At 33.3% G+C, this 13,637-nt stretch overlaps 1 protein-coding gene across 5 annotated transcripts in view; it reads right to left on the bottom strand.

The window, feature by feature from the left end:
• Positions 1-658: 658 nt before the first annotated feature.
• Positions 659-13,637, bottom strand: part of MATR3 (matrin 3) — a 38,845-nt gene continuing 25,866 nt past the window's right edge. For 4 of the 5 annotated variants that reach the window (XM_068980544.1, XM_068980542.1, XM_068980540.1 and 1 more), the window contains 13 exons: positions 11,342-11,403; positions 10,217-10,258; positions 9,776-9,888; positions 9,478-9,530; positions 9,101-9,226; positions 8,456-8,581; positions 8,109-8,276; positions 7,215-7,346; positions 6,548-6,591; positions 6,070-6,445; positions 4,272-4,638; positions 3,690-3,811; positions 659-2,660 (listed from right to left, as the gene is read on the bottom strand). In XM_068980544.1, coding sequence (XP_068836645.1) covers positions 2,610-2,660; positions 3,690-3,811; positions 4,272-4,638; positions 6,070-6,445; positions 6,548-6,591; positions 7,215-7,346; positions 8,109-8,276; positions 8,456-8,581; positions 9,101-9,226; positions 9,478-9,530; positions 9,776-9,888; positions 10,217-10,258; positions 11,342-11,403 — 1,782 coding nt within the window. In that variant the 3' untranslated portion in view covers positions 659-2,609. The remainder of the gene's footprint in view (positions 2,661-3,689; positions 3,812-4,271; positions 4,639-6,069; positions 6,446-6,547; positions 6,592-7,214; positions 7,347-8,108; positions 8,277-8,455; positions 8,582-9,100; positions 9,227-9,477; positions 9,531-9,775; positions 9,889-10,216; positions 10,259-11,341; positions 11,404-13,637) is intronic. The other variant, XM_068980543.1, reaches the window with a different exon arrangement.

The raw sequence follows: 13,637 nt of genomic DNA, 5'->3' as shown, positions 1-13,637 counted from the left end.
ACTTTTATACCCTAACGCTGCCATACTACTTAATAGTGTGTATGTCCTTTTCACCCTAAAGTGAGAGTCACTTAGTCATGTCCGACTCAGTCCATGTTGTGACCCCATGGACTATACATCCATGGGATTCTCCAGGCCAGAATACCGCAGTGGGTAGAGGTGTTCCCTTCTCCAGGGGATGTTCCCAACCAAGGGATTGAGCCCAGGTCTTCCACATTGCAGGCCGATTCTTCAGCTGAGCCACCAGGGAAGCCCAAGAATACTGGAGTGGATAGCCTATCCCTTCTCCAGTGGATCTTCCTGATCCAGGAATCGAATCGCACTGCAGGTGTATTCTTTACCAGCTGAGCTATCACGGAAGCCCTTTTACCCTAAGAAAAAGGGGTAAAAGAATTCAGAGGCTGGATATAAGCTTTAGAAGTTCCTTATAATCTATACCATATAAAAATCTCTAGAAGTACTTAGTCAGTACTCAATAGCCAGAAATCTACATTCCTCATTTACAACTCTAAATAAAATTATTGGGTTGGTAAGATCTTATGGAAAAACCTGAACGAACTTTTTGGTCAACCATGTGTTTTTAGGATACACACTACTACAGCTAGCCAACTTAAGCCTTACCAGAGTAATTCTCATAGGCCATATTTATTAGCAATGATAAAATAAAAATTGTAAAACAAACATCAAGTTTCCTTCACTCAGGATTAACATCTGTATTAAACTAAAAACTAAAATGGGGGTGGGAAAATTTTCTACTTTATAGTTGGTTAAATGAAAAACATTCCTATTAAATAAAGGTTTGTCATAATCTGGGAGATAGCTGTTACAGGTTTATTCATCATTAGCAATTTATGAGAATTTATACTTTCCAAACCCTAGCAAATGAAGATATTAAACATTCTTTTCTACACCTTGGTATATCTAACTAACAAAGTAGGACCTATGTAAAAAAGCTGACAGAAAAGAAGGGATGCCATTGTACACAAAATGCTTTGTATATAGCTACTGTTAGTTAACAGTTGGAATTAAAAGCTGGTAATGAGTAAAGGCCAAAATTAAACTGAAGTAAACTGGCAAGGATTTTTTGTGCATGTTACATTAAAGTGTCATTTTCCCCTCAGTGGTAGATCATAAAATTTCTTCCATTTGATACATCCTTTAATAGATCTAAGTGGTTCAAAGAGAATCTCTTAAATTCTTTTTTAAATTAAAAATCTGCTTGACAATAATCTCTTAAACCAATTATCCCAACATATTTTGAAAGGCTGATACAACTATTTCTTGTTATTCCATGTTGTTTCCAAGTTTATTGTTAACACTTAGACATGTCTAAACATGAGCTTAGCGTTTTGAACTCCGAAGGTCTGAGAAGACTATGAATAGTCCAATTTTTACTTATGTAACAGGAACAAGAAATCCACCAGCACCACAAGCTTTAAAACTCAGATTTTTAGTAGCAGTTTTTAGAACACTCTAGATTAAAAATGGAATAATTTGTTAAAGCATGCAAGAAAGTGTAACAGTAAATAAAAACCACAACTGTGACAAATATATTGGTTAACACCTCAAACATGTATAACCAATGAACATGGCCTAGGTTTTTCTTTTTTATTGGTACTCACTTAAGAAACTTGAATCCACAGATATAAGCAGTATATAATATAACCAGAAAGTTACAAGTAAACACAGATTATACATGCAAATTTCTGTTCACAAAGGTCACATATGCAAGTATATGAATTAGAAGCGTGCGTCTAAGATTATGGCCAAACTGTTTTTAAAATGCAGAAATGTAAAATTACATCCTGAAAATACAAAGAGATGGTCTACACACTTCAAAAATCAAATGTTGCTTATACCAGATGATGTATGACAGCTACAGGATTCAAGTGACAAGCAATAAGATCTCAAGAAATTAATACTGGTCAAAGAGAAGGGGAATATTTTTACATTTCACTGAAAATACATTGACTTCTAGAATACGAAATCTAGCAGGAACTTAGGGGAAAAAATTACAAAATCTAAAGCCAATTACTTAATATTTCTTATTATCTAAACAACATGACATTGAAAGAAAACTGCACCTGCATTTTAATTACCAATCTCACATTAGTGAAGTTCTCCATAAATGAAACAAAACCAAAAATGCTTCAAACTCCAAATGAAAAGTCTGCAAGGCTCAGATTAAAATGTGGAATGTTTCAGATGAAAGTAATAAAAATACAATTGGTTTTGTTCTTTATTGAATGGAATCAAAAGTTTTGACATATCTCTGAAGCTTGGAACTACTAAATTTCATTTCTCTGAATGCTTCTACATATCTTTCTTAGTGGTGCAAGTATCTTTAGCATATGAAGTCAGTCTCTACAAAGTATTTCTGTCTGTTACTATTTTGATAAAACAAAAACAATTCTTCATTAACTTAACCGTATATGTATTTTTGCTATAACACTTAACACATGAACAGACATCTATTATCTATTATTTTCCACTAAAACAAAAGAATACAATAGTTTTCTTCTAACTATCAGTACTGTATTTAAAAAAGGTTAACATTTAAAAACAAAGAACCATTATTTTCTTTGAAATCATTAAGCTTCTTGCACATCTCAAGCTTCCTTCTTCTGCCTGCGTTCCTCTGCCAATTTATTCAGAAATTTCTGAAAAGAAAAGAAAAAGTTACAAGGATTAAGTCACCTTAGTAAAACATGACAAATGGATTAACTACAAAATAAAATATTCTATTGAAGTTTAGGGACCTGAGTCTAATTTAACTATAACCTTGTCAATATTTATAAGATCCAGTTATTCTTATCAAGCAGGTATAAAACTAAACTGGACACCACAGTAAGGCATGGGAAAAGAAACAGTAAAATATGAAAAAGTTACTTCAATGTGCAATTAAGACTAACTTACAGAGATGAGAAAACAAAGACCAAAATACGCACATAGAATAACTGCTGCTACCCCAAGAACTTAAGATTAGTTAAATGACATGTATTTATTCAATGCCCCTTCTTCTAAGACAAAAGGACAAAATATTATTAAATTTCTGCTACCACTGAAAATAACCACTGTCCTTAATACTCTAGCAACTTTATATTATAAATCAGTATTATCTTCTTTAACTCCTACTTTCAAGTTTTCCCTCATCTATTTCAATACTTGGTCCTTAAGCCACTAACTAAAACACCAAACTTCAAAAGTGCTTTATTAATTTTTCCTTTTACCTGTATATCCTTTTGGTCATAAAACTTCACTGAAGTGTCATTATTAATAAAATAATTTAAAGTCAATGTAAAAATCATTAAGTATAAAGGGATATGGCACTTTATAAAGTTGAAAAAGGCTTTATAGTATTTCACTTGACTTTCAGGCCTCCAGTATCTTCCAAATTAGAGAAATTACAGTCTAATAATCATTTGAGAATACTCAAATAACTCATACAACAGAATTTGTAACGTTTAAATCTATAAATTTAGAAATTACTGAATTATCATTTAGTTAATAGTGTATTCTAGAAAGAGGTTTAGCAGATGCTTCCAGAGTTCATCAAACTGCTCAAGGCCCATCAATAAAGAATGTTATCAGGATAAAGCGTGCTGGGTCCACAGATGGTACTGGTCCATAAACTTACGTGACTTGTTAGTTTTCACAAAAGAACTCTCCTCTTTTAGATTCAGCCTTACCTTTAATTTCTGATAATGAGGAAGGCTGCTGCAATGAGTATTCTTTGCAACTTCTTCATTTGTATAAAAGAGTGAACACAGCTTACAGTAAAACCCTGTTTTAGGTATCACATAGTCTATACCTAGAACACAAACATACATTCTTACAAATTCAGTAAACTGAAGGTTTTAATAGTGTTCTCAAATCTTTTTTTCCTGTCAATATAATTTGAATGAGTTAACAGTTGTGACATGTCCAATATAGCCTACGCTAAAACAAAGCAAAAACCATGACATCGTTAATAGCTTGTATTTAATTGATGTTTAAGGGCCCACACCTAATTGTTCTCTTAAAAATGTTGAAATAGAACGGTGAACAAAACAAAAAGCAATGTGAAATTCTCAGAAAATTTTATGAGGAGAAAAAAGAACATATTATGGAATGGTAACAAAAAGAGGAAAAAAGAATGCTTCAAGTAAGATTTACAAATTGTTCTGCGTAGAACTTCATGTTATCAGAGTTTATGTTAAGACCAATTTTAAAAAATCTTATAGGAAGAGTTTGGGGAGGGTGAAGGGGAACAACAAAGCCTTAAATCTCACCAACAGGAACATTGGGTTGATATGGTCCAATTCTATACTCATCTGGGATTGTATAGTCCTCCTTGTTTTCATCACTTTGGCCATCTGCGTTTTCACTTGTATCTTTGTTGGGATCATCGGCATTCTCAGCAGATTCAGCACCTGGCTCTGTATTTTCCTCATTTTTAATTCCATTTTCCAACGCTGCTTCATTTTCTTGGTCAAGTTCCTCGATCTTGTCCACCTTAATTTCAACCAAACCATCATCATTTTTGTCACCAGATTTAAATGCCATGCCCGATTTACGAAGTTTCTGAAGTTCCGAATCTTCCTCATCACCAACCTCATCTAGAGTGACAAAACCTTCCATATTCCCTGGGAAACGACGCTGTTAAGAAAGACAAATTTACTCTGCAACAATTATCCTGCAGTATCCCTTCCATTTGCTTTACTTGAAGGGAAAGGGATAGCGTCTTTGCCTTCATTTTCTCAAAAAAAGAGGGGGGGGGACTTTTCTTTCTCTCCCCCCAAATTTACTAGTCTAAAAAAAAAAACCTTAGCTTGTTTTAAAACTAAGTAATCCAAGGCTTCCCTTATACAAAGAGCAGAAAATAAATATGAGGACATTAATACTCTATACTTTGAGACTTATTATGCTGCAAGATAATCAGAGAGCTGATTTCACGAAGTATCGATAAGCTGAATGATGTCCTTCAAAGAAGGTATCTTATGGTGCAACTCTTTTTGTTACAGAACAGTCTAAAATACCACTGTGGTTTAAAAATCAAGCTGTGGAACATAACTGCTTAGGTTTAATTCTTGGCTCTGCCATTTATAAAAGCAGTATGACCACAATCTACTGAATTTTAACATGACTCAATTTCCTCATTCGTGAAATATGGATAACAAGCATCTGTGGCATAAGGTTATTGTAAGAATCAGTTAATTAGCACACACAAAAGAGATTAGGAAAATTGATGGCACATAATAAACGCTCAATAATTATCAGCTCTTAAGAGCACAAACGTAGTACTACATAACTATTATCTATTTCAGCCAGAAAACCTCAAGGATAACTTATTTGATCAAGCCATCAAAATCTAGAGATAAATAGTAAGTTTTCTGGTAGTTGAGTATATCTTAGAAGGAATGAAAGAGGATTATAACAATCTCATTTCAAGACTCATTTATCTTATGGAGTTCTAAAGGCACTGTAATGCTCTAATCTTTAATGGAGATAGTCAATTATACCATTGGTCTTCTGATTTACTATTTTTCTACCACGTATATATTTTTATATTGCTATTTGCCTTACTTTAAATATGTGACATGTGTTCTAAGAAAAAATGTTTTAAAACCTATTGAAGTATCTAATCAAGGTTACAGTTCTATAATAGGAAAATTCTTCAAGTTCTACCATTTTTGACACAACGTTTTAAGTGTCCTGGGTCAGTTACCCCTGGGTCAGGTCAGTTAACTTACTGTAAAATCCATACCCCATGTTTAAAAAACAAGCTGGACTATACATAAAGGCTGCCTACTACTATTTACACATTACCACTACCAAACAGAATCATATACAGCTTTAAGTCTCCTTTGTTACTAAAAAGTTCTCTTTGTGAATTGACATTTTCCTATTGCAGTTTAGTCCTATTCAATCTATGTATTGCAGAGTTTAGATTTCCATTTTTTTAGTGATTCCTTTCTATTTCTTCCTAATGTAAGTGACTGATTCTATTAAATGTGACCCTAAGATAAATAATTTGAAACACTGACCTAGTTTTCTACTGAAACAAGTCAACATAAAACCTTCATTTACCTTTTTAAGCTTTTTCTTTGCAGCTCCAGAAGCACTGGCATTTGCATCTTTTTTCACAGCTTTGTCTGAAGGTTCTTTTTTCCCATCAGATGCCACATCCCCTAAATTAGCAAGATCTGTTTCATCTCCCACTGAACTGCCACTTTCTAGCAGTGCTGCTGCTTCTTCTTCATCTACAAGTAGCTCATCTTCAGATTCAAGAAGCATGTTAGGCTCTTGTTCTGCCTGGTCATCCTTTGTATCTTTTTCACCATCTTCACCTGACTTCTCTTCTTGTTCTTTACCTTCAGCAGTACTTTCAGTCTTCTGAGAACCATCAGTTTTGGATTTCTTATCACTTGGAGATTCTTTGCCATCTGGAGAGTAAGATCTTTTCCTGAAACCAAAACATACACCTGAATTAATTCTACCGAGTTTGGAAAACGAAGGTTTAATATAGTAGTGTATACAGACACACACACAAACACAAAGAAATTACCGGGATTTATCTTTTTTGAGTAAGTCAATCCCTCTGTTGGGAATCTAAAAGACAAAATTTCACCAGTTACATAAATGTATTAGATTTCATACTTAATTATCCTAATTAACTAATAAACGATGATCATCCTTTATATATCAACTAACCTTATTTAAACCATACCCAAGAATGTAAGCTGCTCTAACATTATTAATTCATTACAACCAACATTTCAAGAGCAGTGAATAATAATTGTTAAAGCTTTACAAATAAAACTTTAAGTAAAACAGATAAAAACAAAGATGCTTTATACAGACATCAGTTTAAAAACTTCTGCATTAATGAAGACAAGAAAAAGAGAAAAGATTACTCTTTCAATAACTAAATCCTATACATGTATTAATTATTTACTTATTTCTGGTCATGATGCTGTGCTCTGGCTTTCTCCAGTTGCAGTGAGTGGGGCTACTCTTCGTTGAAGTGCTTGGACCTCTCACTGTTACAGAGCATGGCTAGAGCACAGCTCAGTAGTTGTGCACAGAAGGGATCATCCCAGATCAAGGATTGAATCTGTGTCCCCCACACCTCCTAAATCCTACATTCTTAGCATGTAAAAATTTATAGAAGTGTCATGCCTTGAAAAGCTGAAAATAAGCTTTATAAAGAACCTGAATCAAACACTACATACCCTGAGTACCAATTTTTTGTATTTTTCAGACAGGTCAACTTTTACACATCTCCCTTGAAACCAAAGGGCCTTTTTCAAACAGTGGTCAACCATTGCCATTGCATCTTCTCTGGTCTCCATCTCAATAAAGGCCTGGGGCAAGAAAAACAAACAAAAAAAAGAACAAAAAATTTATTAGAAAGTAAAAGTCTAGAAGGATACAAACTCATGAAGCTCCAAAAAGATTAAAGAAAAGATGCCCTACTTACAATTTTAAAAATGAAATGTAAGTATGAAATAAATTAACCCATCAATTAATTAAATTCACATAATTTGAAAAGTCTAATATCCAGTGTTTATAAAGCTCTTAGAATGCTAGTATGATTGTATGAGTATTATTTTTTGAAGAGCATTTGGCACCGTCAAAGAAAAGAAAGCAAGTATCAGGATTCACAACTTCAATTCTGAAATTGTATCTTTCAATTATATGCATAAAGTCACATGCCACAAAATCCACAGCAGCATTAATGGCACAGCCAAAGAACTAGCATCTCTAATATCCATTAATTAAAGAAATTAAATTCATCACAGTTCACTCAATGGAATGTGTAAAGTGGAAAGTAACATTTTAATATAATCCCATTTGAAGTAAAGGGGAAAGTATACTTATATACACAAAGGAAGATCTTTGGAGGCAAATTCCGGAAATAATACTAGCCAAACTAGAGAAAAAGATCTTTACTTTTCACTTTATTTACTCAATATTCTTAAATGAAGAAAGAACCAATCCCCTTTGGCCACCAAGTTACTCCCCCACCCCTTCACTAAAAATGAGGATGTTAAAAAACAAAAACTTAAATTTTAAAAAAACACTTTGGGAAATAATCTTTTTCAAAACCTCTACATGTATATTACCTGACTTTTCATCCTCATCAGTATATAATTCTTTATTTTCCCATAAGGCTCAGCAAGCTTGAGGACAGCACTGTCAGAATAGCCAGAATGAGGTAAGTTGCTGAGATGTATCACCCGTCCAAGCTCTTGTTTTTGATCAAACTTCTGGTCTGGCTTCCCCTCGGGTTTCTTTAATACACAGGAGGGAAAAAAACAAAAAACAGAGGAAATCAAATGTTAAGTATGCCATAATTATTAGTCAAGATTATCCTAGATACTAGCAACAATTTTAAATAGCTGTAAGTTAGTAAATATTAAAATGATACACTAACTGGTGATACAAATCTGGAGAAATAGAGATTATTTACCTTTATTCTCTTATACTTCTGGGATAAATGAACTCTCACTGGCTTGCCAAATACTAATGCTGGGGTGGTTGTGTAATAATCCACTGCAGCCTGAGCATCTTCTGTGGTTGCCATTTCAATAAATGCCTAAAATTGAAAAAAATATATATTTACATTCAAAAAATCAACCCAATTCCACACTGTCCAAAGTCTTTCCAAAAATATTTAATCATAATATAGAAAGCATTTTCAAGAACCTGAGAGAAAAAAAAAAATCTCTAATTTCCTACTTTATTAAAAGATCTCAGACTTTATTACTTTCATGACACTAACACTATCATTTATTATGTACTGAATTTGAAACAATAATTTGGCACCATTCAAGTAAAAGTTTGAAATGTTTTTCCAAATAATTATGTTTATATAGTCCTTACTGTGGCAGTAGTGTAATAAAGACAATGTAACTGCTTAAGAAACACAATATATAAAGTTACCAACAATCTATTAGTACTAGAATTTATTACTGATTAGTTCAACTATTGGTCCTTTCTGTCATTACATTCCACATTGATGATTAAGCTAACATTCTTTTTTATAATACAAAATAATATATTCTCTTTAGGATATACTTTAGTGATGAATAAATACTACACACTTAACTCATACCTCATTAATTTTATTTAGGATAAGATGATTTGAAATAACTCCAAATGGTTCCACCAGCTGTAATAGTTGATATCTCAAGTTTTTCCCTCGCTGGAAATCCATGATGTGAACAACTCGGCTAGTTTCCTATTCATTAGGAAAAAACCAAGTCAGTAATAAATTTCTTTAGAAGCAATATGAAATAATAAAAACAAAGTTTTAGCTCTTATCAGAGTCACATATAAAAGCCTGTTGGTTTTCAAACTAAAACAATCTTTCTGTAATAAGGACTACAACACAGATTCAATTAGCAATGATTCAAGTCAAATCACATTTCCCCAAAGAGCTAATAAAGTTAATGCAGCCAATATAGTAAAAGCAAGAGCTTTACTACTGACCACTCTGCCTTTCTGCATGTGTCTTGGTCCTTGCAGGTTTCCATTTCCAGCACCTTTATGGGGAAAAAGTATATTTTTAGTCTTAAATTAAGTATATTTGCCCTACCAGACTATTTGACAAACAGACCTCTCTCCAACAGCAAAAGGACATCACAAGTAACATATGAGTATCATGTATTCTCATGAAATGTCATCTTTTTGAGTTACATTTCAATGACACTTCTTTTGCCTAAAATCACTGCATTTAATCTTTATGATAAAAGCTCTTAGGGAAAGGTAACATGAATTTTATAATCACCCAGATTTCCTCTTGGTCCAACTGCTGGTCCCCCAAGATGAAATGATGGGGGTGGAGGTCCCAGAATTCCTGGTGCTGGGTTTGTAGACTGCTGCAACATGAATGGATCACCCCTGGGAATGTGAAAACATAAAAAACAAAGCATGATAAAGAAGTCCATCAAAAATAACTTAAATTTACTGCTAAAACACTCCTTGTATGACTATGATTCCAATATTTGGGGGCATTTATGCATGAAGTAACTAGGGGAAAATCTATGATAAAAAATAAAAATTACTACATAAAATAGTTTCTAAAAATTCTTTCACCCATGGTGACTTTTAACAAATTCATATTAAATAAAGAAATTAAGAAAATATTGTTTATGAAATGTGAAAAATTTAACCTGAATTCCTTACATTGATCTCCTTTACAAACAACAGCTTAAAAAATTTAACTTACATTGTGTGTCCTGTATCAGTGTCAGGATTCCATTCTGGGTAGCTTTAAAAAGACCAGAAAATTAACTTTAAAATAAAACTGCTCTTTTCACAAAGTAGCCTTGTTTGGCCTTTAAAATAGATTTATTAGTAAAGTTATATGGCAGTATAAGTGTTAGAAATATTACTGTTTAAAACATGTCATATAGATACTTCCAAAGGAAAATTTCAAATTAATCCAAATAAAGGAGAATTGACTTGCTCTGTACTGCTTAAAAATGTTAAGTAATGCATATTACAATTAAAATAGTCCCTTATCTGTTTTTCTCTTGGGGCGCGGGCAGCGGTTCAGGAAGGATCACAGGACTTGTGGGATCTTAGCGCCCTGACCAGAGATTGAACCCTGCCTGGCCCACAGCACTGAAAAAGTACATCCAGTCATAACCACTGAGCCGCCAGGAATTCCCTACATTTGTTAATTCACAAAGAGAAGTGCTATATGAGGGACTGGAAATGTGGGTTATATAGGGAAACAAAGATTGACCACAGATATTTTTTTCCCTCCAACGTTAAAAACGAAGAGCTGAGCTGAGTTCTGGCACTAGACAGAACGGATAGCCATAGCACAGTGTATGAGAAAACGGCCACCCCAGTGAACAATGGGTGGGTTTCATGTTGTTTAGGTAGGGAGATTCTTTACAAATTCTATCCTAGCAGCTTAAACTCCGTCACAAGTGTCTCAAAAGCAAAAAATATATCCTGAAGGGTTTTGCTTTAAAACTTGTTACTTCTAGTATAACTTCCCCCTTTTCTTCAAGGAAAATAAATATTTTCTTTATTCTTAGAGCATGTATTATTGTTATTGAAAATGCTCTTATGAATTTATTCTATTATATCAATGGCTATCTTTAGGTCTCTTAAAAATTCTTTCCATTTTAAATAACAAAGTATCACTATCACTCCATCTTAATAGTCCATATACAATTCCACACCTAAACATTGTTTGTAACTGGCATTGCCTAGACAGTGTCAACTATTCAGTAATAACAATGTGGATATTACAAGTAAACGATGAATTCCCCAAAACCAATCAATGGCTGTTTCTGACACAGTTAACTGATGCTTTAAAGGTATTTCAAACTCCTACATTTCAAGAAGAAGCTGGCATCGACGACTGTGACTTGCTCCATTGATATGTTGACTCCACTCCTGTAGCAAAGTAAATTAGTAGAATTAACAAAACTAAAACTAAGATTTCTTTGCAACCATTCAAACTCTAGGATGTTAATCTATATGTCTATATGCAATTATCATAAACTGAACACCTGACCATTCTCTAATCACACTTATTTAAAACCATTTCTCTGAATCCTTGTAGCTTCATCCTGCCCTCAAATACGCCATGCACATTCTTGGAAAAACTGGTAACTTGGTTAACAAACTAACAGACCTGACAGGGAAAAGATAGAGTTAATAAAGATGAAGAGTAGTAACTGACTTTGAGATCAGCAGGTATATTAATTTCTGCTGTAGACAAAACTGAAGTTTTATTCACATATTATTAGAATTGCTTTCACAGAACTGATAAAATATCCATGCTTATATCACTTTTTAAGAAAACATATACTGTAAGTATGAATAATTAGTTAAAATAGTATCTTTAATTTCATCCAGCCTTTGAGGTATGTTGCAAGTGGACTATAGCCACAGAAAGCTAAGTTAATTCAACAGGAGTGACTTTTCTAGGAAACACTCCCCAATTTAACAAAAACCTAAGCTCCCATTATATTTCCCAAAATTAGAGAAGTAAATTTCAGGAATGTCCATTTCTAGATTTTAGGAAGGAAAACATTTTATTTCTTCAATATTTGCTTTATGATTATTTTAAAATTTGAAGGGATTACTTTTTCCTTTACTTTATTCAAATAAACTATCCTTTCTTTAAAAATCCACATGTAAATATTTAGCATTTTAGGCAATATAAAAAAAGAAGAGTTAGGAAAAGTAGGCTTTGCTGCCAGACTGCTTAGGTTCAGTTCCCAAGGTACCACTTACTAAATGTGAATCCTTGGTACAAGTTATTTAAAAACACTGTGGTTCAGTATCTTTCTAGGGTTTTGTGGAAAGTAAATGAATAATAAAGGTAATCTGTTTATTGGAACACTACCAGGCACATAAGAAGTGCTAATAATAAAAAACTTTTTAATTAAAAAGGAAGAAAAGCAACTATTATTACACTGCTTATACAACTATCTTGTTTTACAATCCCCACTTTACAAGTATTATTGTTTCACAAATCCTCACAAAATAAGGCAACTTTTCCAAGACTCATACTACCTGAAACATTAGAAAGTCCTTAAAAGGGAGTCTCACTTAGAGCTGAACTAAAGGAACCAAATTACAAGAGATACCATTCTTAACTTTTAAAAAGTTAATTTATAAATGGAATCTAATTTTTAAAAACTTACAGCCTGAATGTTTACACACATTTCTTTGCCCTAAATTAACTAAAATTCTGCGAATGAGGTAAAATGGAACATTTCAACAGAATGGTACTTCTAAGAACTTGGGGAGCTATCTTTCAAAGTTAGATTGTCTTTATGGCTAACAGTTAAGGAACTGGAAGAGATCTGTCCAGCTGCCTCTATAACCAAATGTTTGGGGTATAAAAACTTTCTATTTGCAAAGCAACAGACCACTGACTTGTTGGAAGCCATTTTAAAAATGGCTGTAATCAAGAGGCACCATAGGCAAAGTTCACAAAATTCAGAAGCGGGATTAAACAAATATGTTAACCAAGAATTTTCTTAATGAAAAGTATTCAGATTTAACATAACCTTGAGAAACAGTGTGTTCAGAGAGGAGTAAAAGTTACCCTATTAGGCATGCTTCTAATTAATAGGAGATGGTAAAACTATCTAGTAGACCAGAAGTTATTTATATCCAATCCCCCATGATCTTTAAGGGGTCAAACTTTTGAAAGTGGCTGGTCTTACAAAGTACTAGAAGGAAAATCAAGATCAAAGAATCAGTTATACCTCCCAAACCCACCCACTACTAATCTGCTCTACCATAATGGCTTTTTAAAAAAAATCTGTATCCTTGGATTCTACATTGAGACAACACTCAGATTAATAAAGAATAAGGATTCACTTTTTGAATTCAGAAGTTCTGCAGGAAAAACTACATTCACCTTAATATCATTGAGATACCTAAATTATATAAAGAAAGGATAATTTGGAGAAGCACATGCGGAATGGCAAAATGAAGTTAAGAATAACTTAAGGGCTTCTAGAAAACTAAAAAGAAAAACATGAACCCAAGTGACAAGACAGCGGAAGGGCTGTAGTGGCCAGTTTTCTTTAAGTGAAAGGAATTTTGAGGCAAGTTTGAGGCTGTGCAGAAAAGCAACTTGATGTTCTAAAATGACCTAGAAAGAAATA

Source organism: Capricornis sumatraensis, chromosome 9 (genome assembly GCF_032405125.1).
Source record: "Capricornis sumatraensis isolate serow.1 chromosome 9, serow.2, whole genome shotgun sequence".
Taxonomy (NCBI): Eukaryota; Metazoa; Chordata; class Mammalia; order Artiodactyla; family Bovidae; genus Capricornis; species Capricornis sumatraensis.
The sequence above is the reverse complement of the archived record's forward strand: the minus strand, read 5'-3'. Positions and strand labels throughout refer to the sequence as shown.